The sequence below is a fragment of the Calypte anna genome, chromosome 1 (assembly GCF_003957555.1).
Source record: "Calypte anna isolate BGI_N300 chromosome 1, bCalAnn1_v1.p, whole genome shotgun sequence".
In the NCBI taxonomy this organism is placed as follows: Eukaryota; Metazoa; Chordata; class Aves; order Apodiformes; family Trochilidae; genus Calypte; species Calypte anna.
This window is the reverse complement of record NC_044244.1, coordinates 146,158,678-146,185,507: the sequence shown is the minus strand read 5'-3', so window position 1 is coordinate 146,185,507 and position 26,830 is coordinate 146,158,678. Positions and strand designations below refer to the sequence as shown.

Here is a 26,830-nt window from a genome sequence, read left to right as displayed (position 1 = left end):
GCTCATTGTGGAGCCACAGCAATTCTTTTGACAAACTTCTAGAAAGTAATTCCTTAAACTATGGAGTAATTTCCCAGGCTGTGTTTCTGCTCTTTTAATTCTACAGATAGCATTTAAAGAAAAAGGAGATTTACAATAGGCATGCAAGAAGCATGCACAGAGTTGTGTAACAGTTGAATGACACTACGTCTAGTTTGTGTATGGGAAAAGTGGTGTAAAATACTTCTAATTACTTACAATAGGAAGAATTTATAATTTTTTTTCCTGAAAAGGAAAGCGTATATGGAGGTCAGCAAGTTCCAGTGGAGAAGAGACGATTGACTTAGAAGATTTTTGCTCTGTGTACCCTTTGGGGGTGTGGGTTTCTCTATAGAAATGTAGCTCCATGACAGCACTGTAAAGACCTCCTAACAAGTCTTCAGGAATCATGTAAAATAGGTGATTTGGGCGTTTTGAGAAGGGGCTAAAGAATTAAAAAGGGTGTGATTTACCCAAGTATTTTTTTCTCCGGTGATGTGCATAGCAAGCCAGTTTTACTTCAAAGGTTTATGTGACAGAAACTTCTTGAAAAGTTAAAAGAGGAGTTTGAGAATTATTTGAGACTGTGGTTTGGAATTAGCAGAGGGCTTGTGCTATTCAAAGACTTTAGTTTTGGTAGCCATTATACACATACATGCATGTATGTGTACATAGATGTGGAAGATTTCTGTTGTTCCTACTAAATAAGACAAAGACTGATGTCAGTTCTTTGGAGCCTTCCTGTGGAAGGCCTGCTTTGTGTTCTTCCTTCTAGCATCTCAAGAGTATGGTCTGACTGTCAATGAAACATTATACAAATGGTACGTCGATGACACTTTTACAAAAGAAAATTTTATAAATATTAGCACTTGTTGCTTAGGTAAATAAAATGATTTTTAGTCCTTAATACCTGTGTGTGAAAGTCACCTACAAGACATCGGTATGTTGGAAAAGAGTAAACAATTTGTGTAGGAATTACTTTCAGGTTCTTTTATATTTTGCTAATACAAATAAATAATATAGTTGATGTCTTCAAACTTTAATCTTCTTGGAGTTCTTATTTTTTGCAAGGGCTTGTACCTAGTGAGTCGTCCTTGACTTCTTTTGCTCCCCTCATGTGGGAATCAATAAAGTACCTGAGAAAGGACAGTGCAAAACCACTGAACTTTGGGATTCAGCTAATAATTATGCTTCTAATCCAATGCTTTGCACTTCCATTTAGTTATAAAAGCTGTAAAGCAGAAGTGGTTCTGTTTAGAATATAACCAAAATTTTTTTGTGTGTGCTTTGCACTTCTAGGGTTGGGAGATCTGATGTTGAAAGAAGGCTGTGGTTACAGAATGAGGATGAGAGATTTTTTTTTTCTCTTCCCAGAAATCTGTCACAGCGGTTTAAATAAGAGGTTGATAAATACCATACATCATGCAAGGAACAGTAAACTGCTGACATGGATTTTTATCAGTGTAGATCAGTTTTCTAACCACTGAACTGAATGTATGGAAAGCTGCTCAACCATCTGCTCTCCTAATCTATGTACCTGCTATTTTAAAGTAGTGGGCATCTTTACAGTAAGACCACCTTGTGATGTTATTTTTAGCTTGCTGTTATTCCAGGGAAGTGCTTTTCCACTTATTTTAATCTGATAGGATAGCAAGTTTGCCATCATCTGCCATTAGGAAGGGAGTTAAAATAGTCACTAGTCTTGGGAGATGGACGTAGACCTAAACATGGGGAGTTCAGTGATTGTTTCTAGAGTGTAAAGTACAGATTTTAATACTGACAAGCAGCCTTAAATCATACCACAGGGAGGAACTTCTGGTTTTCTCCTTACTCTCAGGAGCAGCTGTTTGGATTCTGTAAGGAAAGCATGTTGTGCCATCTGCTATGGGCACAAGTCTTAGTCTGGGAGAAAAAGTAAAGTGTTTATTAACTTTTACATTGGGTAAAATAGTCTTGTTCTGAAACACTATTTGTGTGGTTTATTTTCCTTTTTTTTTTTTTTTTTTTTCAATCTGTCCCAAACTTCCATTGGTGGTTCCTGCATGGCTGTTACAGTGCTGTGATCTATTTCACAGTCACTGCCTTTACTGGAGCTGTTCAAGCTGCTGCTGTGAGAAACTGTTCCAACTTTCTGCAGCTGCTAGGGCTTGGTTGTGGGCCATTTCTTATAGCTTCTGTTTCCCTCCAGCTTGTGTCAGCACTGCTGCTTGAGTTTTTCAGTTGGATTGAAATCTGGCTGAGAACACATTTATCCCACTCCTTGCATCTTCTCTCAGCTGGATGTGTTCACCATGTGAACTATTGACACTTCTAGCACTGGCACAAAGGAGAAGGAACTCGCTCAAATCTGGTAAGAGTGGAAGAACTGTTGGGTATAATGCAATGTACCTTACAGAATTGTATACTCTTATCTTTGTTTGGAGCTGGCTTTCAGGAGGATCTTCTTACAGTCACTAGTACTTGGCTGTTTGTCTCTCTCTGAGAGAATGCAAAGGAAAGGAAAGTACTTCATTAGAGGGGAAAAAAACCCCAGAAATATTTGCTTTTCTATAATCAAGATTTGAACAATCCTGTACTAATAAGCTACATTTTCAGCTTTATAGATTAAAATTTTTGCAGACCCCTGAAATTCCTATGTAATCAAAATATGAAAAATTATTTTTTCATGTGTATAATTACTCAGGAGTGGTGAGGGCTTATGGGAAGTACACTGTAAATGTAAAGGGATTATTCTTGTGGTGTCTTAAACTTGAATCTCTGAATAGTCTTAGCAGAATTGCTAGTGGAAGAGAGCAGGAAGCAGTAGAATTTATGGCTAGTGAAAATAAGTATGCTTCTCTAGCTGCTTCTATTGGGCATTACTTACTGTGTTTTCTGATGATGATGAATTCCTTTCCATTAATTGATGCATTCCTTCCCATGTTAGCCTTAAAGCAAATTTTGGTATATGTTTTTCCTATCTGAAATCTGGAACTCTGCATCTCCATTTCAACACTGACCTTTTTTATGCCTGGGGATGATTGCTATGACAATTTTTTTTTTCCTTGATGAGAGGCATGTAAACCTTTAAACATACATCGAAGCCTTCTCCATATAATAAGAACTTTCTATTTTTTCTGTTGTATGCTGCGTCCTTAAATCATCTGAAGAAATTTCAAAGGGGTGCTCAAGGTCCCTGGGGCACATATTAGAGAATTTAGGCTTATGCTAGTCTTTGAAGTGTCAGCATGGGATGAGTGTCATTCTGCAACTTACTGTGTAGTTTGATTTATATAAAGTTATTTTATAACTATTGCAGCTTTTCAGGTTTGAGCTCAGTTCGGCTACTGTGCAATTAAATAGATAAAGCAGGATACTTTCCAAAATACAGTACTAATGCTGTCTGTTTTTTGAGGATTTTTAGAGATGGAAAAATCCAAGCCAAATTCAGAAATCCAGAACTGACCTCTCATAAATTGTCTGTGTTCTTGGGCTTGCAGGAATCAAAAGCTTTATCACCTTGAGGTAACAAGTCATGACAAAAATAGGTTTTATCTGATGACTCTACTGCTGTTTCTTAGTTTTGCAAGATACGAAGAAGTCACCAGGTCAAGCTGAGCTCTCTGGGTTCTCTTCTGAGGAAATTTTAATGTAAGGTATAATACCTGTGGCATATGTGGTTTTGGGGAAGCAGCCAGTCAAGAACCTAGCTTGAGGGCTAGGTTGACATGGTCTGGTTCCTGGTTTGAGAGTGCTTTAGAGCCCAAGGGTAGGCAACACTTGAGTAGCTGTCCATTTGAAGGTGGCAATTTAGCAGTGTTCCATTGTGGCCACAGTTGGGTGCTATTTATCTAATAGCTGCTTTTAAGTGCTTTTTCAGTTTCTCATAGTGGCAGGGAGCAGATCTGCCACTATGGAGCCTGGAAACTTTTCTTGGAGTGGATTCTAGATTAAGCAAGCTCTTAAATGTTAGTGTACATTGGTACAAATACTCTAAAAAAACCTGTACAATTCCTCATTTCCAAAACTGGAGTTGGAATTTCACATCTTGCTTGAGCTTGTTTTGTTTTATGAAATTATACTGCATATGTTCAATTCAGGGCTGAACCTAGTTCTCTAAGTGATTCTAGTGTATGCGAAGAGGTGATTTAAGTTTTTAAGAATAGATGTATAATTAGGTTAGGCTGTTACAAGACTTTTATGTGAAATCTGTCCAGTTCTGTAGTGTAAAACCAGAGCTTGTGTCGTTAAATGCTTTTCCAGGTTTTTAAATGCTTGATAATTTTACTCTTTCTATGTAAAATGTTTGAACAGAGTTTTTTTTTTCCAAGACAGCACATGGTTAAGATTCTTCACATTATTGCATTTCCTTCTAGTTTCCATCTGTGTCATAACTTCACTGGCTTCTCATGTGCATTCAAAACTAGTGCTGAATAAAAGGTGTTTACAGGAAAGTTCAGCAGCTTTTCCTCCCTTTTTTCCCCTGCTCTCCTCCATTTAGCTAACTGCAAGTATTAGCCCCACTGACCCTTAGCAAGCACATTCTTCATTGAATAATAACTCAGTGGAGATTTTTTTTGGTGTCCCCTGTATGACCTTCTTCAGTCTCTTTGTGGTCCATTTCTGTCAGTAGTTTTTGTTGAGAGTAGAGGGGCTTAATCTGCTCTGGAGCAGGACAGTTTACTCTTCCTTCTGCTGTAGCCGTTCTTGCTCCTCTCTCTGGATGGGTCTAGGTCACAGTAGGATCACTGGAGGTGTGACAGCCTGCTATAGGATTGGGATAATGAATGGCCGGCTGACAGAATTCAGTCCTTAACTGCATCTTCCCTCTTTGATGCTTGAAACAGCATGTATTGTCACATCCTCAGATGGAGAATAATATACTGTGAAAAGAGAAATCTGGTGGTTTTGAATCTAGCACATCAAATAATTTGCATTCCAGGTTATTCTGGATCTTATATTTGGAGAGTGAAGTGAAAAAGAACCCACCCCCCAAGAACCAATAGCAGGGCAGTGGGACAGAACAGTGTGTGAAACTGGAATAATTGCTTTCCACTGACGTTTCTAGTTCCAGAATAATTAAGAATATCTGAATTGTCAGGATAATTAAGTTTATCTGGTTTATGTGGGACAGTGAATGTTACCTCTGCCATTAGTGGCTAGCATATAGTTTGTGAAGTTGTAGCAACTTTTTACTCCTAAAGCTCAGTTTGAGCTGGCATGAGGTCGTGTGCTTCAAGACTTTCTTTAGGTCTGTACTACAGCACTTGCATAGAAATATATTTTTTCCTTTATAACATTGTAATATCAGCTGCATTACAACTGTGGTGCCCCTCAATGCTGGGCTGGTTTCTGCTTTCTGTTATGCAACTTGGAAAGTATCTTCAGACTTGATCAGGTCAGAGGGCTGTGTATGGAGTATTCTTATTGCAGTTACTGCCAGCTACTAGTTGTTCAGAGCCAGTATTATCTTAGAGTAAATGTAAAATTGAAAAATTGATAAAATTGTGTTTAATAATGTTAGGGAAGGAGCAACTGAATTTTACCATCTTCATACGAACATGTACTTCTATGGTTTTTTTGTCTCCTCTCTAGTTTCTTTCTAGTCATTCTTTGCCATTTCCAGTCTTTTCTCACAGGAGAGCCTTTACTTTCTACTGAACTTTTAATTCAGATTTTTGCACCTTCTGGAAAAACAAGTGTATCTTACAGAATTGACAGATTCTGATTTCTGGCAGTTGCCCATCATTGCTGTTTTGTGATTCCTACTAGACAATAGTTGGTATTAAGGCTTTTTATGGTCTTTTTGATTTTAACTTGGTGATCAGGTGTAGTTTTCCTCAAGCTGTTTTTATCTGTATTGATGCAGCTTTAGTGTGAGATCATTTGTGGTGATTTTTGCTTATATTATAACTGCCATTATGTTGTGAAATGACTTGCCTGAGAAGTACCAGTCTAAATATGACTCTTTACACAGTAAGTGTATTATTTGTCGTTCTCTTTGAAATAACCCATTTATTCTTAATTTCCTGGTATTTGCAAAATTGTTAAACTCTAGGAGCTAAGTCTGTTCGTTCAGAGCAGAAGTCTTGGAGAAAAAGGCCTCTCTTCCTTAGACCACTGTCAAGGGTTGTGGTGGGGAAGACTGGAAGTTGAACTGGAGTATAAAGTCTGTTTTACTTCTGCTCTCCATACTGGCCCAGTCTGTTATCTGCTCTATTCCCACCAGCTTTCTAGCACCAAAGACCTCTCCTTATCCCCATTGTGTCCAGGCACATGTCTGCATGCTCTTCTGAGAACTTCTTAGAACAAGAAGAAAAGATGATATGGTGGAGATTTTATTAAAAATCATTTATACCTAAGCACTAGTGATTTTGTATCTACAGCTTCTGAAATGGTTTTAGGTACTGTTAGCTGGGTGTGTCCTGGCAAGAGGGCAGATATTTAAGCTTTTGCCCACTTGGTGGGGGAATGGATATATGTGGAAGAGTTTCCTCAAGATGTCAGTGTATATGAGCTGTTTTTCTTACTGGGATGCTGTAGCTGGGGAGAATGTTTAATTTCCTTTTTCTTCTGCAGTGTGAAACATTGTGTTTGAGATGGTGCCTTATAGCTTCACATAGACTGTATTCATCTGTGTATGATCCAAATGAGAAGGTAAGTAGTATGGTGCATGTTTTCTTTTTAATATTTTACTGTAGTATTGTCATTTGGCTTTTAAAGCTATCCTCCTGTGCTGCTACTAACAATGACAGTTCTCCTAGTGTAACCCCTTTAAAGTCACTGGTTAAGAATGTTTGTTTTCCCTGTTTTTTAAAACCAAAAGGAAGTTGCTTTTGCAGCATACTTGTCAAGATTGTATACTACAAGGGTATGCCTTAAAAAGGCTGGATTAAGTGAGGAAACTTAGATACTTGCCTGAACATGTTATAATTATGAAACGGCTATTAATATTGTATGTTGTAGGAGGTATAGGCCTGTTAAAACATCTGGGAGCTAAACCAGCCAAAAACTTCATAGAAGCACAAGTATGCAATAGTGGCAGTAGTTAAATGATCTGACACGGGGGTGAGAACTTCAGGGCTTGGCTAAAGATGAGCCTTCAAGGACTGTAGAAAATAATAAATCCTCATCTTGGGACTTGTGCAGTAGCAGTCTCAGTTTACAGTCCCTAGCCAAGAAAAATTTTTCTTGAAGGAGGTTGTCTTGGCACGGCCTCTAAAGTAACACTCTTGGGAAAATGTGGTGAAGGTAGGTTAATAGTGAAGGGAAAGAATGCTTACAATTGAGGATGGATAAGCTTGTCCTTATATACCAGTGTAGAAGCAATTAACCATCAGTGAAATAGAAAACAGGGAAAACAGTATGTGCCTAGAACTGTGGCTTAAAAAGAAGTCATCTCAAGAAACTGTATTCTTAAGGTTCTTGCTTCTCAATCAAGGTCCCCTTTCTTTTCTAAAGGTATGGTTATGTTTATGACAATGTAATTCATAAATGACTTAGATGGAGGATTTGAAGGCTTACCACTTAAGTTTGCAGATGACACCAAGTTAGGAGGAGTGGTTGACACTCCTGAGGGCAGAGAGGCTCTGCAGAGGGATCCAGACAGCTTAGAGTGCTGGACAATTGCCAGTTGTATGAAGTTTAACAAAGAGAAGTGCTGGATCCTGCACCTGGGACACTGTAACCATGGACATTCATACACCCTGGGGACTGAGAGGCTGGAGAGCAGCCCTGTGAAAAGGGACCTCTGGGTTCTGGTCAACTGCAAGTTGAACATGAGCCAGCAGTGTGCCCTGGCAGCCAGGAGGGACAACTGAGCCCTGGGGTGCATCAAGCACAGCACTGCCAGCCAGTGGAGGGAGGTGATTGTCCCACTTCCCTCTGCACTGGTGTGGCCCAATCTTGAGCACTGTGTGCAGTTGTGGGTTTCACTGTACAGGAAGGACATAGAGCTACTACTGAGTGTCCAGAGGAGGGCTGTGAGGCTGGTGAAGGGTTTAGAGGGAAAGCCATAGGAGAAGTGGTGAAAGGCACTGGGTCTGTTCAGCCTGGAGAAGAGGAGACTGAGGGGAGACCTCCTGGCAGCTCACTGCTTCCTCACTAGGGAAGGAGGAAGAGCAGGCACTGACCTCTTCTCTCTGGCAACCAACAACAGGACCCGAGGCAATGGTAGGAAGTGCTGGGGCAAGTTTAGGTTAGATATAAAGAAAAGGTTTTCACCCAGAGGGTGGTTGAGCAGTGGAACAGGTTCCCCAAGGAAGCAGTTATGGCATTACGCATGCCCAAGTTCAAGTGTCTGGATGATGCTCTCAGGCACACACTGTGATTCCTGGGGGGCCCTACACAGGGACAGGAGTTGGACTTGATGATCCTGATGGGTCCCTTCTAATTTGGCAGATTCTGATTCTATGAATTTGGGGATTGGGTTTCCCTCAACTAGGAACTATGTCATTCTAAGCAGTGACTACTACAGATTGTTTAACCTTTCTAGTTTTTGCCTTCACTGCCTCTTTCACCACCTGTGTAATGGCAAGACTTTATCAGACCTTTTAAAGCTAATTAACAGAAATGAGAAATGTTGTAGTATGTGGTTTTTGTTGGTGTTTTTTCTGTGCTGGACTTGAGGCTTAACACCAGGAGCAAGAGTCCAGTATCTTTCTATTGATGTCTTTTTTGCAGAATTACAAAATGGAAATGTCACATACTTTTCAAAATCTTGGTACTGGGCGTCTTGTCTTGCATTATGACTATGCTTGATTAATAAAACAACTGTTATGTACCAAGAGCTAAGTTGATAAAGTATTTGAGTTAAGCTTTTCAATGCCCAAGTATTAAGGAGCTTTTTTACTTCCCCTCAAGTCTGTATGCCTAAAAAGCTGCAGGTACCTAGAACACTCAAACTTAGATTCAGTAACAGTTTGTGTGAGCTTGTTTGAAATATTTCAGTTTTTTCACTGGGCTTTAGACCAGATCCCCAGCCAAAAAAAAGCTCTCCAAACAAATTGATAGTTCTTGTGGTGTTCTTTACAGCATTTGTTCCTCTTATCATAGACCTTGCTTAGAAGTGTTTTAAGGTCCATCTTTTGAGTGGGGTGTGGGTGTGCCTGTGAGGGGTTTAATCACTCAATTTCTGTATGTTGTTATCACATGGTAATATTTTGAAACTGGTCATGTGATGCCAGCTCAGCCCTGTCTCTGAAGAAGTAAATTTGGTCAAAGCCACCTTGACTATCCTTTTTTGGAGCAAACAATATATACCATGGTCTGTCAATAGCAGTTCCTGTTAAGGTGCTGCTTACTCTGCCTGTCTTCCCCACTCCAAATTAACTGATGACTGTGTGGGTACCAAACAGTTTCCTTGTTGCAGTGGCAATACTTCCTTTTCCACCAAGTCCATGTGCAAAACAGCTGTTGGGTGTAGGGAAGGGAGGATACCTCTTGAGTGTCTTAGGGTCTAGTTTGATAAACCTAATCTGGTATAATTTCAGGCTGCCCCTGAAGGGGAGGGTCCAACTGTTTTACAAAATAGGATAGTGGAGGGAGGCAGAGCAGGACTATTTGATCAGTATGGTGACCTGATGTTCTAAAGCTGCATCCCTGCTTGGCCTGATGCATGGAAAGCAGTGCATATGCTTAAAGCAGGATTGTCCTCTTTCAGTGGCAGTCTGTATTTGCAATCAAACAGGGGCAGTCTCAAAGTGCACCTGTGTATTTAGTAGCAAGGGCAGTCATAGCAGTAGCCCTCAGTTCCAGCAAAAAGATGTATGCTGAGCAACACTACTCCTCCACCACTCTTTCATAATGGGAAGTTTTCATCTAGGATGTAAGGCTTCTGACAGCTTGTTATCCCCTTCTTACAGGCATGATATGAGTATTGAAGGTATATTGACAGCATAAAGTGCACAGTGCAAAAGGTGACTGTGACTTTCCAGGCTGTATTGAATTTGGTTTGGTGTTCTTTTGCTACTTTGTAGTGAGGGTGTAACAGCGTCATGAGAGCAATGCAGGATTTTGCTGGTTTCCTCTGGTGAGGCTCCAGCTACAAGGAGAAGCAGAGCTGGTAAGACTCAGTGGCCATGCCTGTTCAGGCTGAAAGTGTTATTTTACCCTCCATGGCCTAGGCAGAGAGGAACCTTTGCTCCTATGTCTTTTAAAGATCTCCCATAACAGATGAGTATTGTATTCCAGATGATATTTGTGGGTTAGAGGCACTGAGCACAGTACCTGTCTGCATGTCTCTTTCCTGGACTTGACTGGCTCCCAGAACTTCTGTAGAGTTATTGTTTGTCCATGATAAGGAAATCCAGGGAAGGTTGGTGTTAACAGTCAACACCTGTTTCTTCTGAACTTGCTACACCTACATAGCACACATGCATACTTTTATATTATCACTGTTAAACCAGAACCCTTTTAAAAGTAGGTGTTCTGAGAGTTACAAGCTCCTGAATAAACCAGGGATTTAGTGGAGGAGAAAATGTGTGTTTCTGGAGGGAGAAAAGGTTGTGTTTTATTCACCTCTCAAGATTCTTGTTCTTTTCCCTTCAGACTTTTGAAAAACTCCTTATTGCCAATAGAGGGGAGATTGCATGCCGTGTAAGTATGTGATCTTTTCATTTTTTTTCTTACCACAGTTAATTCCTGAAATATTGGTAATTTAAATATTGGTAATTGTCACTTTTTATATGGCAGGTTATCAAAACATGCAAGAACATGGGGATTAAAACAGTTGCCATACACAGTGATGTTGATGCCAATGCTGTAAGTACTACTTGAATTCAAATGGTGGATGGGAGTCTTAGTAATGCTACAAGACCTGCAGCTGTTATGCAGCCTTGTGGATTACCATGGTGGGCATGTTGGCAATTCTAAAATACCTTTGTGTATGTCCTTTTCCTCCTTGTGCTTGAAAGGTTGGGGAGAGATACTAAGGCAGGAGAAGGTTGGAAAAGTATTTAGCATGTTTTTTGTGAACTCTTTTGCATTTTTCCTTGCATAAATGTTATCTTGCTTTTTCCTTGGTTTTAGATGGTAACACCTGGTAGATGTTTGTATGAAGTATAAGATTGGCAGTGAAACCAAAGTTTTTTTTGCTAATGTACACAAAAAATGCAATGAAAAGTAAATCTTAGAAGGTGCTACAGAACTTGCTAAAATTTTTCTGTACCTAGTAAACCTACCTCTTTCTTCCCACTTCCCAGAAGAATGTTCTCTTACCAGGTGTGCTAAGTAGGCCTGCTGGAGCTGTTCTGTTTGAGGATATTGAGATGCCTTGAATATTCAACAGCATGGCAGGAAGGTGGTAGAATGGCTATCTGGACAAGTAAGGCCCTTGTCTATTTTCAGGCCTTGTGATCTGCATTGTTTTAGACATATTTTAAGTTGTAAATAATTTCCTTTGTGATGTAACAGCAAATGTAGTTATACTTGGATGTCCTTATTGACTAGAGAGAACATCCTATTATTCCTTGCCTGCAAGAACTGCTATGGGAGAAAGAACTGAGGGTATTCCCAGGATAGTTTGTAGAAATCTGGAAGGGAGTTACAAACCTGTGTTATGATTTAATAGAAGTGGTCCTTCAGACAAGCTATCAGGAGAAGTTTTTTTTTTTGCAAGACATGACGTGAATATAGATGGTGGATTGCTCAACATTGAAAAACTGAAGTATAGTTGATAGAATCAGTGCAAGTAATTAGAACTTAGTTGTTTTCAGAGTTAAGGGAAAGGTGAAGACTGTTGGGAGTTCTGAACTTTGACAGCATTTTTGTCTGAGTCTTTTTGTGCTGTTCCTTACATGACCAGCTCACTTGATGTAAATAGGTTGTAGGTAGAGCAAGGAACTGACACTGGATTTTCTGAGTTAGGACAAATGCCCTACTGCTCAATTTCTATGCCAAGTAATTATTTATTTGGTGAACAGAGTGTACTTAGGCTGGATTTTAACTGGAAGCCATAGCAGAGTGAGTGTAGTAGCTTATGGTTGCTCATTAACTGCACACCCATCTTAATGGATGGGTGCAAGTTCATCACAGATTCTGATCCTTTTGGAAGCCAAGGGTTACATGGACACGAATATGCACTCTGTATACGCTATGATTCCTGCAGTAAAACAAGCATGCTGATGAGTATTGTATTCCACATTGCATATATGGTATCTGCAGTTAATATAAATGGATTTGCTGTTTAGCAGCACTGCACAGCATTATTCACTAGCATGAATTCTGAAAATGGGCTAAAAAATTGCTTAAGAAAACATGTTTTCACTAGTCTATAGTATACTTGAGAAAATGAATTGGTCTTCTATCCAGTGTGTCTGGATGCTTTTGTTTATTGTGCTGACTCTGCTGTGAGCTAGTGACTGAAAAATCTGGAAAGAGTAAAAACCAAGACTGAAGAACATAATGAGGGAATAAGAATGCCTGGAAAAAGTACAGCTTACAACCTTAAGGGAGTATGAATAGTGCATCACACAGCAAATTGAAATGTCTTATCTACAGTGCTGTCTCAGGTGTAAAATTCAAGTAGGCTCTTCAATTTGTAGTAGTTCACAAGAGAAAAGAAATCCAAGCTGCTATTTCAGAAATTCATTAATATTCTTACAACAATTTGTAATGACAACATTAAATGTGTTTAAATTAGATGCTGATAATTTGAGTTGCTGATAATTTGTGGAGCAGAGATTAGAGTCTAACAAATGCTGCAAGGCTGAAGTAGTGTCTTAGCTCTTTGGATCCTTACTTTGGGTCCTTATGTCTCTGTACAAGGCTAGGCCCTAGCTGTGTTCATTGAAGAAGCTCTAAGTGTCTCAAGGGAAATGAGAGAGGCTACTTGAAGCTTCATTCTTTGTGCTTAAAATAGGGTAGTGTTATTAAGTCTAAGCTATACTTTTTTGTCCAATTATACATATGTTGCTTATGTCTACCATGCATCCTTTAATCACTACCCCGAGTCCTTGCTTTATGAAATAATTTAATGTAATCTGTCCTAATGATGTGGATATTTCCAGTTATTAATTGTTTGTGGGAATGACCTGGCTATTGTTGTGATGAGTATGACTGCCAGTTTGGATGATCCAGATAAATGAGTCCAGGGGCCAATTCTTTGACTGTGTTATTCACCACAAAGTACCAGACCATGTTTGCCTTGTGCTGATCGCTTTAGTTGAGGTTCTATCAACAGCTACCTTCTTAGTTATACCAGGGGTAGCAAAATCTGACCCTCCCAAGTCAAACTTGGGAGCTGATGCAACCTGCCAGAGGAACCTCTGTCTTCATGTAGCTGGGAGAAACCTGTTTGCTTAGACTGCTGCAAGAGTTGTGAATATCCTTTTGGTTTTGTGCTTGACCAGGAGTAAGCAAGGCATCCCTCATTCCTTCAAGACTTGTATTGCAAAGGCAGTGCATATTAAAGGCAGCTACCCTGATGATCATGGTCACTGAATCAAGGGCAGAAATAAGTATATATGTATGCAATTGAAGCAGTTGCCCATGCCAAAACTGTTGGTCTTTATTGATAGTGGGACCTGACTCTAAGTGACTAGAGAAGGTAGGGTTAAAAAAATATTTAAGTTAAATAGAAATAATATTAGTTGATGCAGATAAATTGTCTGTTTGGAATGTAGAGTAACCTTTGAGATAGAGAAGTAGCTGCTTATTGCATGTAATCTCTGCAGCTTCTTGCTGAAATATGGGTATCTGGTACTCTTATGTTTGTAAAAGTGAGTGTTAACTGTGAAAGGAGGGCTAGCCTTTGTTATAGTGGTTAAAAACGACTGAAATTGAACTAAAACAGGGTTCTCTAAGTGTGTTCACTAAATAGTTAAGGGGAAGAAGTCACAAGGTATCTGGAAACTCAGGGTCTTCAGTGGTAGTTTCTACTTTATTATCAGTCCAGTGTGATATGCATAGATGACCCAGGCAGGCATTTTCAGTGATGCTTGGGCAGGAATGATATACATGGTCTTTAAATAGTTTGTCTTTGAATAAAGATGCTGTAAGACTCACTATTGACTAATCTTATTCTAGAGCTTAATTTTAGAATTTTTTTGTTGTATTTTCAACTTTTTTGGTGTATAATTTTAAAATTCTCTGAAATCACTGTGGAATTTACAATCGTGGACGGAGGTGGTGTGAATAGCCAAAACACCTAGATTTTCAGTGAAACTACTTGTTCTTCAGGCTTGGTTTCTGTGAAGTACCATGGCCAGTATGCTGTTACAGCAACACTAATTTTTACATACTTTTAGTTAATAAAAAGTAGTAACTAGTGTGTAACAGTTGAAAGCACTTTTCATTTCAAGAAATTAGCTGTTCTGAGCAGGAAGATCAGAATAGACTGTTATAAATTGGGAATATGTAAAAAATTGAACAACCTTACAAGAGCCAAATAAAATTTACTTGAAGGAAAATACAAAGAACAAAGTACTCTTTTGGGCTCCCAAGTGAAAAAATAGGCAAAAGTCTAGATTCCTATAGGTTAAAATTGTTAAGGTGATAGAGAAGGGAATGCTAAAAATAAATCTAAAAGGAGGTAGGTGACTTCAGAGACTTTTTATTAGTTCAAAAAGGGAGCTGAAAAGGATATTAAATGCAGTTGGCTTAGATTTACCTTTGTGGATGTGGGAGAGGGTGCAAACTGGGAAAAAAGGTTATGTCCCAAGTTTTGTTATTGCTGTTGCTTTAACAGCTGTCCTGAAATAAGATCACTGTGGTGGCTGGGGAAAACAGGCTGACAAATTGGCTACTGAGACCCCCATAGAGCATACAGTTGCTTGCATACTACTGTTTATGTTGAGAAAAGTAGGTCCTAATGGATGCTTTTAGGGTCTTGAAAATCCTGGGTAAAACTTTATTACAGCTATTTTTGGGGAAATCATAGGGAAGAAAGTATATACTGTTCAAAATGCTGATTTTCTTTTAACTTCAGAGTTCAGCTTGTAAAACCCCAATTCTTTACACTTGGATAGGTAAAGTGGGAAGGACCAACAGAATTTGGAATTTTTTTAAATTAAAACATCTGGTGGAATTATTTTTGGGATGAGAAAACAAGCAAAGAAGTTTTGGCTGAACAGGAGTAATCGTATGTACTTTTTCTCCCTGAACTGATTGGAATAGAGGGTTAAGATGAAAGAGCCTCCTCAACCATAAATGTAACACTGATGGTGCAAACATTGTCAAGGAAAGCTAGAGAACTATTGTAATGCCTAATGTAATCAGCTAAAAGTATGATAAATGAAGAACAAGCTTTCACTAATTGGATCTGAACAAAAGAAGGTATAGCATAAAGCAGTGAATGAGATATAATTTTATTTGGCATTTTTTAACACAGCAGGGATTCTATAGCCATACGAAGCAATGAACTATAAATGACTGAAAAAATCCCATGGGAAAGTGATGTAAACTACTAAAACTTTATGGGGTAGTGGACAGTTAGTTATACTTTAACAGTTTTTTTTTTCTATCAGTTACTTAAGAGTTCAGGTGTTATTGTATTAAATTGCATTAAGCAGTTGTTTTGCTAGGCAATATAAAACCAAAAATTATGCAAATGCTTCTATTGATGTAAAAGTAATTGTGCAGAATTGGGCTGTTTTCCTTCACTCTGAAGACTACGGTTTCTGGAGAACAGAAAAAAGAAAATTGCATAGAAATAGCAGATCTGTATTCCTTACCTATTTTAATTTATTTTTCTTAAGCTTGAAGTTGGAGGCAGGTTTTTAAGAAAAAATGTTAGAGGAATGTGTGGTTTAGGGATACTGCAAAGCTGAGCTTGTAAACTTCTATACTAAGTCTGCATTGAGCTGAATTAATTTGGGCAAAGAAGTTGAGCAAAACTAAACACTTTGACTGAAGCAAAAGCAAAAACTTTGAAGCAAAAGCTTTGAATTTTGCTGAAGACTTACCTATAGTTTAATGAGATGTCAGTTTTTTTGTTCTTAATGGTAGTTGGCAAAAATAAAATCTGAGAATTTGGCATTTCAGTTTTAATGTAAAATATGTAATTAGGTTGATAAATGTAAGCTCATCCAAAACTGAGTTTTCTTTACTTATAATGAACTTAAATATAGAGGTCTAAAGCTTTGTCCATGTAGTAATTTATTTATGCTGATTACTTCTTTAAAATACTTTCTTTAAAAGCTTTCTTCTATCGTCTGCTATGGAACTGGAATTCCAGCCATTTTGATAGCTCCTTACATCCCAATGGCATGCCAGGAGTTTCTTCTTAGGTGACTTAGGAGATCTGTTCAAGTACCTGTATAAAAAGGGAGCTTTCTAATATTTTAATGCCTTGTTTAAACACATGATTCCGAGACTTCTGTCTAGAGTGTGTGGAATGGGCTCTGCCTCCATTTAATGTCTGAAAAAATTATCCCTTCATGAATTTTGTTTGCAAGGTGTGCAGAACAGGAATGTGCCAGATCATTCCAAGAAAACATTAGGGTCAACTTTGCAGTTGCTGTTCTCTTCTTTCAATGTATTTATTTTGTGTTTTGAAAACAAGACAGCGTATTGCTTATTCTTAAGAGATGGTGGAGGTAATGTTTCTTTAGCCCCTTGCTTTATTGAGTGAATTACAGAACAGTTGTGTAAAGCATACAAGATGTAAGTGGTGGTCATCTTGTGAAGACTTGAATACCTCTGTGGAAGGAGTGTGCTTTTGTTCAAAATTGTACCTTGCTTGCCAAGTAGTCTACTTTTTAAAAGTATGGAATTGCTTCTGAGCAGAGTGGATTGGTGGAAGGTGCTGTTGATAAAGAAGTAATCAATTTTGCATTGGTTATGAGGAGCAATGTAAGTTTAATCTGCAATTTCAAAAGTTTGGGTGTTCATCAGAGTCTAGGGTTTTAAAGTTTCAGCCTGGTCTCCACAGAGTGGCTGTGTTTTATGCAGTGGTAGGATGTTGTGGAATGCATATATGACCTTTGGATGTGTCAGACTCCTTTTATGTAGTTTGATGGCTAAGCTGAAATGTTGCGTGTGTTGGGTTCTGGCTGAAGCTGTAACACTGAGTAGGAGAATAAGGGTGTAGAGTATAATGGTTTGAAGAGTTATGCTTCAGCCCTTTTGGGAGTACTTGCTTGGAGGTGGGAAGTATGCACTGGGAAGAGGCAGTTGAATCCAGATCTCTTGACCTTTGTGGGGAGGGTTATTTAGTTACCATGCTCATTTATTTGAAGGATTAGTGCAGGGACTAATTTTTTGGCATAAAGCTCATTTAGGAGAGGTGTATGTTGTCAGACGCTGTACTGAATTATCTGTGGGGCATGAAAATGCCTAAGCCTAGGTCAGAAGTTGATTGTGACAAACGTGGACGCTCAGTGCAGTGGAGAGTGAAGCAGCAGTTCTGTAGTTGCTGAGGACTGCCTACACCAGCAGGTAGCACAGAGTAACAGGAGTGGATCTCTGAAGTGGTTCATGCTGAAGATATGGTGTCCTGGCTGCCTGCCTTCAAGCATTTCTTGATTTGTTTTAGTCCACAGAGTAGTGGACTCTGTGCCTGCTAGTGGTGGTTTGTTGTGCTGGCTCAACAGCGTCTTCTGATTGAGTTTTGCCTGGAAGATTACAATTTTGTATACTTTGAGAAAGCTGTGTTGGAGGCAAATGTGTCTTAACACAACTGACTTGTGGTGCCTTGCTGGTTACAGAGCTCTGACAGTGTACCTAGAGTTATGGGATCTGGACAAGTGTACAGGCACCTCAGTGATCATCCTTAAAGTCTAAGCAACAGGCTGAGCAGGATGGGTGAAGGAAAGCAGGAATGGGTTACCCAGGAGAAAGACTTATCAGGGTGTGAGGGAGAATAATTAAGGAAGCCAGAACTCTGCTGGTGTTGAATGAACTGAAAAAGGTGAAGGGGTGGTGTTTCTTTGTATCAGCAACAAAATAAAGGAAAAAGAAAATGTGCTCATATGTGCAAAGGGTATGGAAACGTCTGAGGTACTCAGTGCTTAATATGCTTTGGCCTTTACTGGGTAGGTCCATTTCTAGGTCCCAGAGTCTAGCTGCAATCTTAGATGAGATGTAGCCATATTCATACTAGTGGTTGAGGAGTTGCCTTTGGGCACTGTTGCCTGAACCTTCCTTTCTGCAATGAAATGCAGAATGACCAGGCTTAGGCAGCCCTGCTACCTGCTGCTGGGGCTCAACCATGGAATCATTGTGGCTGGAAAGGACCTTCAAGATCAGTGAGTCCAGCTGTCAGTCCTACACCACCTTAACCACTGACTTGCATCCCCAAGTGCCCCAGCTACAAACCACAGCTGTTTTTTTATTTCTTCTCTTATGCTTTCAGCAAGGTATTGATTTTCTTGCTCATAACTTAAATCACAGAATCACAGAATGTTTAGATTGGAAGACACCTCCAAGATCATCCAGTCCAACCATTGACCAACACTATAATCTAAAGGACATGCCAGACCATGTCCTTAAGGATCAAGTCCAAATGCCTTTTAAATGCCTCCAGGGATGGTGACTCCACCACTGTCTTGGGCCATTCCAGTGCCTGACAACCCTGTCAGTGACAAAATATTTCCTAACATCCAGCCTAAACCTCCCCTGGTGCAGCTTCCATCCATTCCCTCTCTTCCTATCACAGATCACTAAGGAGCAGAGAATGTTTCCCTCCTCACTCCAACCTCCCTTGAGGCAGCTGAAGAGAGGGATAAGGTCTCCTCTGAGCCTCCTCTTCTCCAGACTGAACACCCCCAGCTCCCTCAGCCTCTCCTCACAGGATTTGTGCTCCAGGCCCTTCATGAGCTTTGTTGCCCTTCTCTGGACACTCTCCAGCATTTCTGTGTCCCTCTGACAGTGAGGTGCCTAGAACTGAACACAGGACTCGGGATGCAGCCTCCCCAGAGCTGAGTACAGAGGGATGGTCACCTCCCTATTCCTGCTGGCCACAGTGTCCCAGACACAAGCCAGGATGCCATTGGCCTTCTTGGCCACCTGCACACACTGCTGACTCGTATTGAGTTGACCACCAACCAACACCCCCAGGTCCCTTTCCATCTTACAGCTCTCTAGATGTATTGAAGCTTTTAACTACTTAGGTATTTGTGGTGTACAATTTGTAGCTGAGTGAAAGTTTTGCTCTTAAGTGGTAACCTGAATTTTAGTGGTAACCTGATTTTATTTTTTTCTTATGATATGGTTACAGTAGAAGTGCAGTTTGTATTTCATTTTTATTTGCTGAATGTTTCAGGGTCTTTTGAATCGACCTTGATTATAGGTTAAATTGAGCCTGAAGTTTTGTCATATGCTTTTTGTTCAGTGTCTGTGGAGCTCAAATTGACAGAAACTTGTAGACAGTGAGCTCCGCAGTAATGATACTTGTTGACAGCAGTTTCCCATTTAATTTTTTCTTTTTCCCTTCAGAGGAAATACTGCAATGGTACTGCAAGTTAATTTCAGTAGCTTAAAAATTTTTTTTTGTTTTAATGTGTTCAACTTATATTCCCCTGGCAGTGAGATTTGTTTCTGTGCCAGTTTATTGCTTTTTGAGCAGAGAATTTCTTTTACAACTTAGCTAACAAGAATAGTGTGGGGTCTTTTTCTGCGTAAATTAGCTCTGAAAGCTATTTTTTCAGATTGAAGAAGCAATATTGCAGAGTTAAATTTTTTAAACACAATTTTCATAGCACTAATGTACAGAAACACAAGCAAAGTTTTTGATTTTAAGATTAGCCTTTTCAGGAAAGTCTTGAACTACTACAGTGTCATGTATTTCCATCACCTTAACAAAAGCATACAGTTATCACTATTTTCTGCCCTCAGATTTTGTAGAGTGAAGCTAACTCATCAACTATTGTTCTAAATTAATTTTGCAGGCCTGTGTGTTCTCTGCACCAATGTTCTTTTTGTATAAGAAATTTGAATTGTATGACTTCAGGCAGTTAAGCCAATGGTGGCCTTCTCAAGGCACAAATAGATTATATACTCTTTAAAAAATTAGAGGTGTGGCAAGTGGGTGAAGGTGGCTGTTTGTTTTTAAGTTGAAAGCTTAACATATTTTCTGTGAAGCTCATAATTGAATAATGGTTCTAAAATGTTGTAAACTTCCGTAAAATAAGTCATTGATTTTATTTATTTGTCCCCTCCCAGCAGCTTCCTTTCTAGGAAGAAAAGCACTCTGGTTGCATCCAGTGGAGAAACCTTTCTCATTCTTGGTCATAATTTTGCCCTGTTTGGTGTTCTGGAGATAATAGGTAGTTTTATTTTCAGACTTTTTGGTTCTTGAGGGGAAACATGCTTGGAGTTCTGTTGTCCAAGCAGGTGATGTTTAACCTTTGTGGGCCAAATTGTTGTAGAATCACTTATCTGTCATACTTAGCATGATAGGTAAGGTTAATAAGCCAACCTTGGTGTAAATTGTGCCAAAGAGGTGAAAGGCATTGGTCACAGAACGGGGAGTGAGAAATCTCTGCGGACTAGAAGCTTGGTTTTTTTTCAGTGTGGGTATTTTGACAGGAAGCTTGTGAAGAGCTCTTGGCTTTGACCTTCGTTAGTGATCGGCAGCTGCTCTGAAAGGTAGATTTTGAACAGTGTATGTGTCAAATATGTAGTTCAGCCACACCTAGATGACTTAATTCAGGGTTTTCATGGAGCTTTGCAGTTCTGTTATATTTGCATTTACATATATTTTAGAACGTGTCCTCAGTTTCTCCTTGAAAAATGTTATGCTAACATTATCTGAACAGGAGCCTGTAAGTTACTGCCTGTCCTGTGTAGCCCCACAGGAGATGACTTTGAAATGGGACAAGGGTTTCATTGTGAGCCTGTGATTGTATTTCAAACTGTCTGGGGCAGCGGAGGTGCAGGAAAGAGTATGTGAGGGTTCCTGCCAAGTTGAGGCTCAGCCATGTGGGCATGCAGCTACTGGATGTGGCACCAGAGTGCCTGTAGTGGTATCATCTGTACTTGCAGGAGTGTTCTGTGGCTCCTGACTTGCATTGAATGTGCTTAAAGTCTCTTCAGCCAAAAAAATACACCGGAATGTGTAGAATGTGCATCTTCATACATCCTTTATTGTTTGGCTGTGTGCTCTTCTCTGGTTTCTATAGTGTTCTGTTAAATTTTTGGTCCCTAGTTTTGAGTAGTTTTCTTCTCCCTGATGGTAACTGGCAGTACCACATGGCTGTGGAATTCCCTTGAACTTTTTCTCTTAATGTTCTTTCAATCTTGGTTTTCTCTTCCTCATCTGTTCCACCACTGATTGATCATATAGTTCAGTGTATGTTTTGTAAGTTTGAATGTGAATGATCTACCTTGGGGAAGAAAAGTGTTATAAACCTAGAAAATGGTGATATATGTTGTTCTCTCCCCATTAAGTAGTAAGTCCTAGGCATTTATGTATTGAAGATTGCTTTATGTGTCTGACTGAGCTAGAAGAATGATACTAATTTGGAAGTAAGGAGAGGTGACCCTTTTTGTGAAAGCAAGCTCTTACCAAATTTTTTTATTTTGCTTCTCCACAGATTTGTTTTCTCCCTTCCCCCTGATATTAGCTGTTTATTGGAGCAGGAATGTTGCTTTTATGAGTATCTGCTTTCTGTCATGGAAAATGCAGACTTTGCCTATGATGAGTTTCAAAGCTAGCATTCCTACTTTCAGAGCTTGGAATGCATTTATATTGTTTCAGCAGGAGGATGTTTAAATTGAGAAAGTGAACTTTGAAACTTTAGAGGTATTTATATATTTTATTAAATAATGAAACTTACCTGTCCTTTTCCTCTCCTCTAAAGAACCTAATTTTTTTTCCTCACTTGCATCCTCAAGAGGAACTGTGTTGCTTTCACTGTCCTTTTCTGCCAGCCTGTATCCACATGCTAAAATATATGGATATTTGACATTTACCATGTTAAAACAAAAAGGCAACAAAATTCATGAAAATCTCTGAGAGCTGCATCTTCCCCAGGTGGCCTGCTGTTTGAAATATGACTCCTGGTGTGTATTGTACTCTTAGCCCTAGGATTCAGTAATGAGATTGAGTGGTATCTTGCGTGAGCACTTCTGGATGATTGACAGTGAGGTGATGTGAATCATCATTTATCAGGATAATATCATGCCTACCCTTGATAATTTTTCCCTGCTGTCTGGGGAGGTGGTGAAGACAGATAGGACTTTGTGATGTCAAAGTAATTAGTGTGTGTTGGTTTCCAGCTGAACAAACTGGAAACTAATGATCAGGTAAATGAAGATGAAGTGCATTAGTGTAAGGATGAAGGTGCAAGGACCTTGGGGAAGAGCTTATCAAAATTTCATGGGGGTTATTTGAATATCTTACAATTTGTGCAGTTGCAAGCAATATTTAAAACTACTAAAGGATACTTCTGTAACGGTCTATTTACATGTCCTTTGTTGAAATCTCTTCTAGTGAGAGGGTCAGCACTAGGGTTAAGGACATCAGTCTCTGCTTTAAGGGCTAGGGACTCTTTATGATTTTTTTTAAAATCTGAGTAGTGAATTTCCAGCTAATGGTAGCAATTTTGAGTTAAATGTTAAGGAATCCCAGTGTACATGGAAAAGGTTGGGTTTTTCAGTAATTTCCCATTTTAAAGAAGGGAAATTACCATACTTTGTCTACTATATATTTGACCCATTACTAGAGCTCCTTTATATCCTTAAAATATTTTAATGTTGCTTGCTACATATGTAAATATCTTAAATACATGGATTTTGCACTGTAGTCTGTGATGCTGCAGCAGGTCTTTAACAAACATGGTAGTTTCAGTGCAAGTTCTGAAAATACTATGAATGGGTCATTTCAGAAATATTTTTATAACCTGAAAAAAACATTTGTGTAGGTGTGTACAGCTGTGCCAATATTTGAGATGATGCTTAATGCACAAGACTGGCTGAATATAATTGCTGTATCAACAGCAAGTGATCTGAGGCTTTCTGTAGTTAATTCTATCACATGTGATTAGATATTGCTAATTGTAATTAACTGATTGAAAAGCTGTTTTACACGCTTGCTTTTCAGTTATTAAAATGGTAATTTACTCATTGTCATTTACCAGTAAACTTGTATTAATACATGGCAGTCTCACAGATACTTCCAAGAATAACGTACCTGTGCCAGCAAAGTTTGGGAAATGCAAACCTCGTGGCAAAACTATTCTTTCAGCTAATTCTTATGTACACATCTTTGTCAGTTGCTTCTTTGGTGAAAGTGAGTGGGCTAGAATCCCTGGCAGGAATTTGTCCATATTAATATGGCTCATCAGAGACATTATACTTAATTGGAGAGCCTGCGGTACAGTCGCAGGAGGCTGAGGGGAATTATTTAGCATTAGCAATGGCTCGTCTGGGAGTTGTGCACTAATCAAGGAGCTTGTGTGTTAACTGTAGGGATGATGGGAGTTATGACGATTATGACATGTGAGCACATGTCTGTATGAGAACTGGACAGGCAATGAGTTAATCAAGAAATATATTAAATGGCTCCCATGCTGCTTCGTTATTACCATATAGAGTGTCTGTCAGATTGTGTACCTTAACAAAAAATGAAATTCTGCAAGTTAGGTGGTTTTGCAGGTAAAGCTAATACCAGTTTTTTTAATGAAGAACTTCTTTTCCTCTCGAAATAGTTTTAAGTGCTGTGTTGAAAAAGAGAAAGTAAATAGAAAGTGTGAAAAAATGCATTTAAACATGTGCCTCTTCAATCTGCACTTTTTGTATTGTGTCAAATGATTGCTTTTAAAAAGTATGAATTATTTCCTACTTTTAAGTGGATATTTTTAATCTCTTTAAACTTATTAGTTACATAAAACTTGCTAACATATAAGATTTATTTTTAATGTTATGAGCGTAGCTTTAAGGAAATAAAGATGCTAGTATTGTCCACCATCAGGATGCTCCAGACATTGCAAAAAAACCCCACCAAACCAAACCCAACACCCCTCATCTGTAGTGCATGGGCTGTTAATATGCCAGATGGGCACATTTTGTGCCCAGCATGGTTAGAGGCATCCATTTTGTATCCATCATGAAGTTATCAGTTATGCTGGAAAATCCCTGTTTAGAGGAAATGAAACTAACAAACTAAGCTTACTTAAATTGCAAAAAATCCATAAGCAAACTGGATTATATCTGTATGCAAACTTATCCCAGACCTACAGGACAGGTGAGTGTGTGCACCTTACCTGCTATAGTAAGCACTGCCACATTTAATAAAACTTTGTACCAAACTGTGACCTTCATGTATTAACTTAATTAAAGCAGTATCATGGTTAGTACCCCAAGTGTTAACCTCCTAGGAGGTTGTTATTGAAATCCATTATCTGTGGAGTCAGTATTAGTGGTCAGCAGCAGCACAAGTAAAACTGCAAGTAAGAGCCTCCCTTGGGTGCTGTGGGCTCAGCAGGTTAAACTGTCAAAGCTTCTTAAAGGATGGATAGTTAAACCCCCTGGAGTTACAGGTAAACCAATCATTTGCTGTCAGCAGGAAATATGACTTTATTTAGCAGGTTGGAGGGGAGAAAAAAAAACCCAACCCACCAAACATAAATTCCAACAGTAAAGATGATTTAGAAGAAACTGTTGTGTGTGTATGTTGCCATGCTATGCAGAGTCCCTGTGATTTGGTCTCTTTGAAAAGATTTTTGTAATTGTAGGCTTTTTAAAAGCAAGATTCTATTTTATATAAATTTACTCCAATATTTTATAAAACTATACATGATGAGCTAATATAGTAGACTTGTGAATATTATCTATATAGTAGGTAAAGAATGCAAAAGTTGTTACCTTTCTGAAAACCAGGAAAGGTGGTTGCCTCACAGGAGTTGTTCATTACCTGTATAAAATGTAGTTGCTCTTTTACTACACTAAGTATATCCTAAATGTTTACCAAGTGCATTATATTTAAGATCTAAATATGTGTTTATTAGAATTTATAGACAATAAGTATTAATGATACTGTAATTGAACTAGTTTGATAGTGATACTTTCTATATTTTCTAGTTTATAATTTAGTCTTCAAAGGTAAAGTCTTCATAGAAGTTCTTTGCTTTTTACTACTTAAAAATCTTACTTCCAAAATGAATTTCTCAAGTGATACCTTTGTATTAAATGCTGTGAAGTAGATGTGGGAGAACCTGAGTTCTTTTTTTCCCCTCTGGTTTTCTTAATTGGAATAGGGACTGTCCCTAAACCCTTCATAGTGGCCTGTGAAAAATGATTTTTTTTTTTTTAGTGCCAAGACCTGTTTCTGCAATACAACGTACTGTTTTTTAGACTAGATCAGCTTAATGTGCCAACATATTTTTGTCATAAAATTAATAGGATACAGCAGAGACTAAGATTCTGCTTGTTACCCTGGAATTACCTTCAGATGGAACATGTGAATCAGGAAATAAATTAGGAAGATGTTAGCAGAAAAAATAATCTAAACAAGCAAGTTAAGGGTTCTCCTGGGGCCATGCTGAAAGGAAATCTCTGATTTAAGGTGGAACTATGACAGAAGTCTGAGAGATAAGTACTTTTGGCTTTAAGAAAAAAAATTGTTAAAAATATTTTTGTCAGGTGGTCTGGAAAATGATGGGACCAGGTGGATTCTGGCATCAATGTACAATAGTTGGATTGTCCAGTGCTGGTATTAACTGTGTGAAAAACTCAGACAGTATAGGTTTAGTTATCTGTTCCTGCCCATTTGTTTAGACTGTGCACAATCATTACAGAGGTGGTGAGCTGGCTGCTTGTCTACACAACCATTTTGAGTGTATGGATAGGCTGTGTAACAGCAGATATGTACTTCATGCACAGGTAATATGGTCAGCATTGTAGAATACAAACATATAAATTCTGTTTAAGGATGGGTTCTACTGATCTGTGGTGTGGGTTTTTTGGGTTTGGGTTTTTTTTTGGTTTTTTTGAGGTCTTTGGCCCTGTTACCTAGTTTGATCCTTCTTTACAGAGTACCTTTTTGTCACATGATTATTTACCTGACTTCAGGGTCTCCCATGATCTCTTATCTAGTACTATGCAAAATCTGCTAAATTTCCTTGGATACAGGATTACAGATACTGATAGGCTCTGTTATAGAATATTTTTAAAAATTTAAGTGTTTTTGTGGTTTGTAACAAATGCTGCTTTGTACTTCATTACTACATTTGTTGTAACAGGACTAAGTGACTGCCAAACATGACATGGTAATCATTACACTTCTGCTGTAGGCAGGGATGACTTGCTAAAAGTTGTATTTTTTTAAAAGATAAGTATATTCTGAAAAGTTACGTAACAAGTAGATTTCGTGGGATTTCTGGCTTACATTGTGCGAGTTCCCAAGCAAGCATACTTGGTGCTTTTTCTTCATTACAGAGTATTTATAGTTTTATCTTGACATTTGCTGCTTAGACTCTCAAAGCTGACTTGACTTTAAAAATAAAGACTTTTGAGGGTAGAAGACCTAGGAAGGATTTTATATAGATGACTACTTTCAGAGTTGTGCTATACTGTATACTGTAATTTTACTACACTGTCGAAGTTTTCTTGTAGAAAGAAAAACTTTATTGAAGAACCAACAAAGCATAATTTTGAAGAAACCTGCATATTCACATGAGTGGAATTTTGAAGGAAAAAATACTTTTGTGAATGTTGTGTAATAAAGCGCATATTTAGCATGTAATTTGTAACCATTAAAGAATCCCTTTCTCTTAAAACAGTCTTGTGCTGGGCACACTGATTATTTTGATATTTCATGATGGAATTTTTATGGTTTATTATAGGTAGTGCTTTAGCACTTAATCTTAGTGGTAAAAACCCCAATTGCTGGTTACCCAAAAGGGTTTAAGGGGTCTGAGTATATACGTACATGCACACACACATCTACGTATGT

At 38.6% G+C, this 26,830-nt stretch overlaps 1 protein-coding gene across 1 annotated transcript in view; it reads left to right on the top strand.

Annotated features, from left to right (window-relative positions):
• PCCA (propionyl-CoA carboxylase subunit alpha) overlaps positions 1-26,830 on the top strand; it is a 276,373-nt gene that overhangs the window by 1,022 nt on the left and 248,521 nt on the right. Inside the window, exons 2-4 of the mRNA XM_030446329.1 lie at positions 6,577-6,654; positions 10,546-10,593; positions 10,690-10,758. Coding sequence (XP_030302189.1) covers positions 6,577-6,654; positions 10,546-10,593; positions 10,690-10,758 — 195 coding nt within the window. The remainder of the gene's footprint in view (positions 1-6,576; positions 6,655-10,545; positions 10,594-10,689; positions 10,759-26,830) is intronic.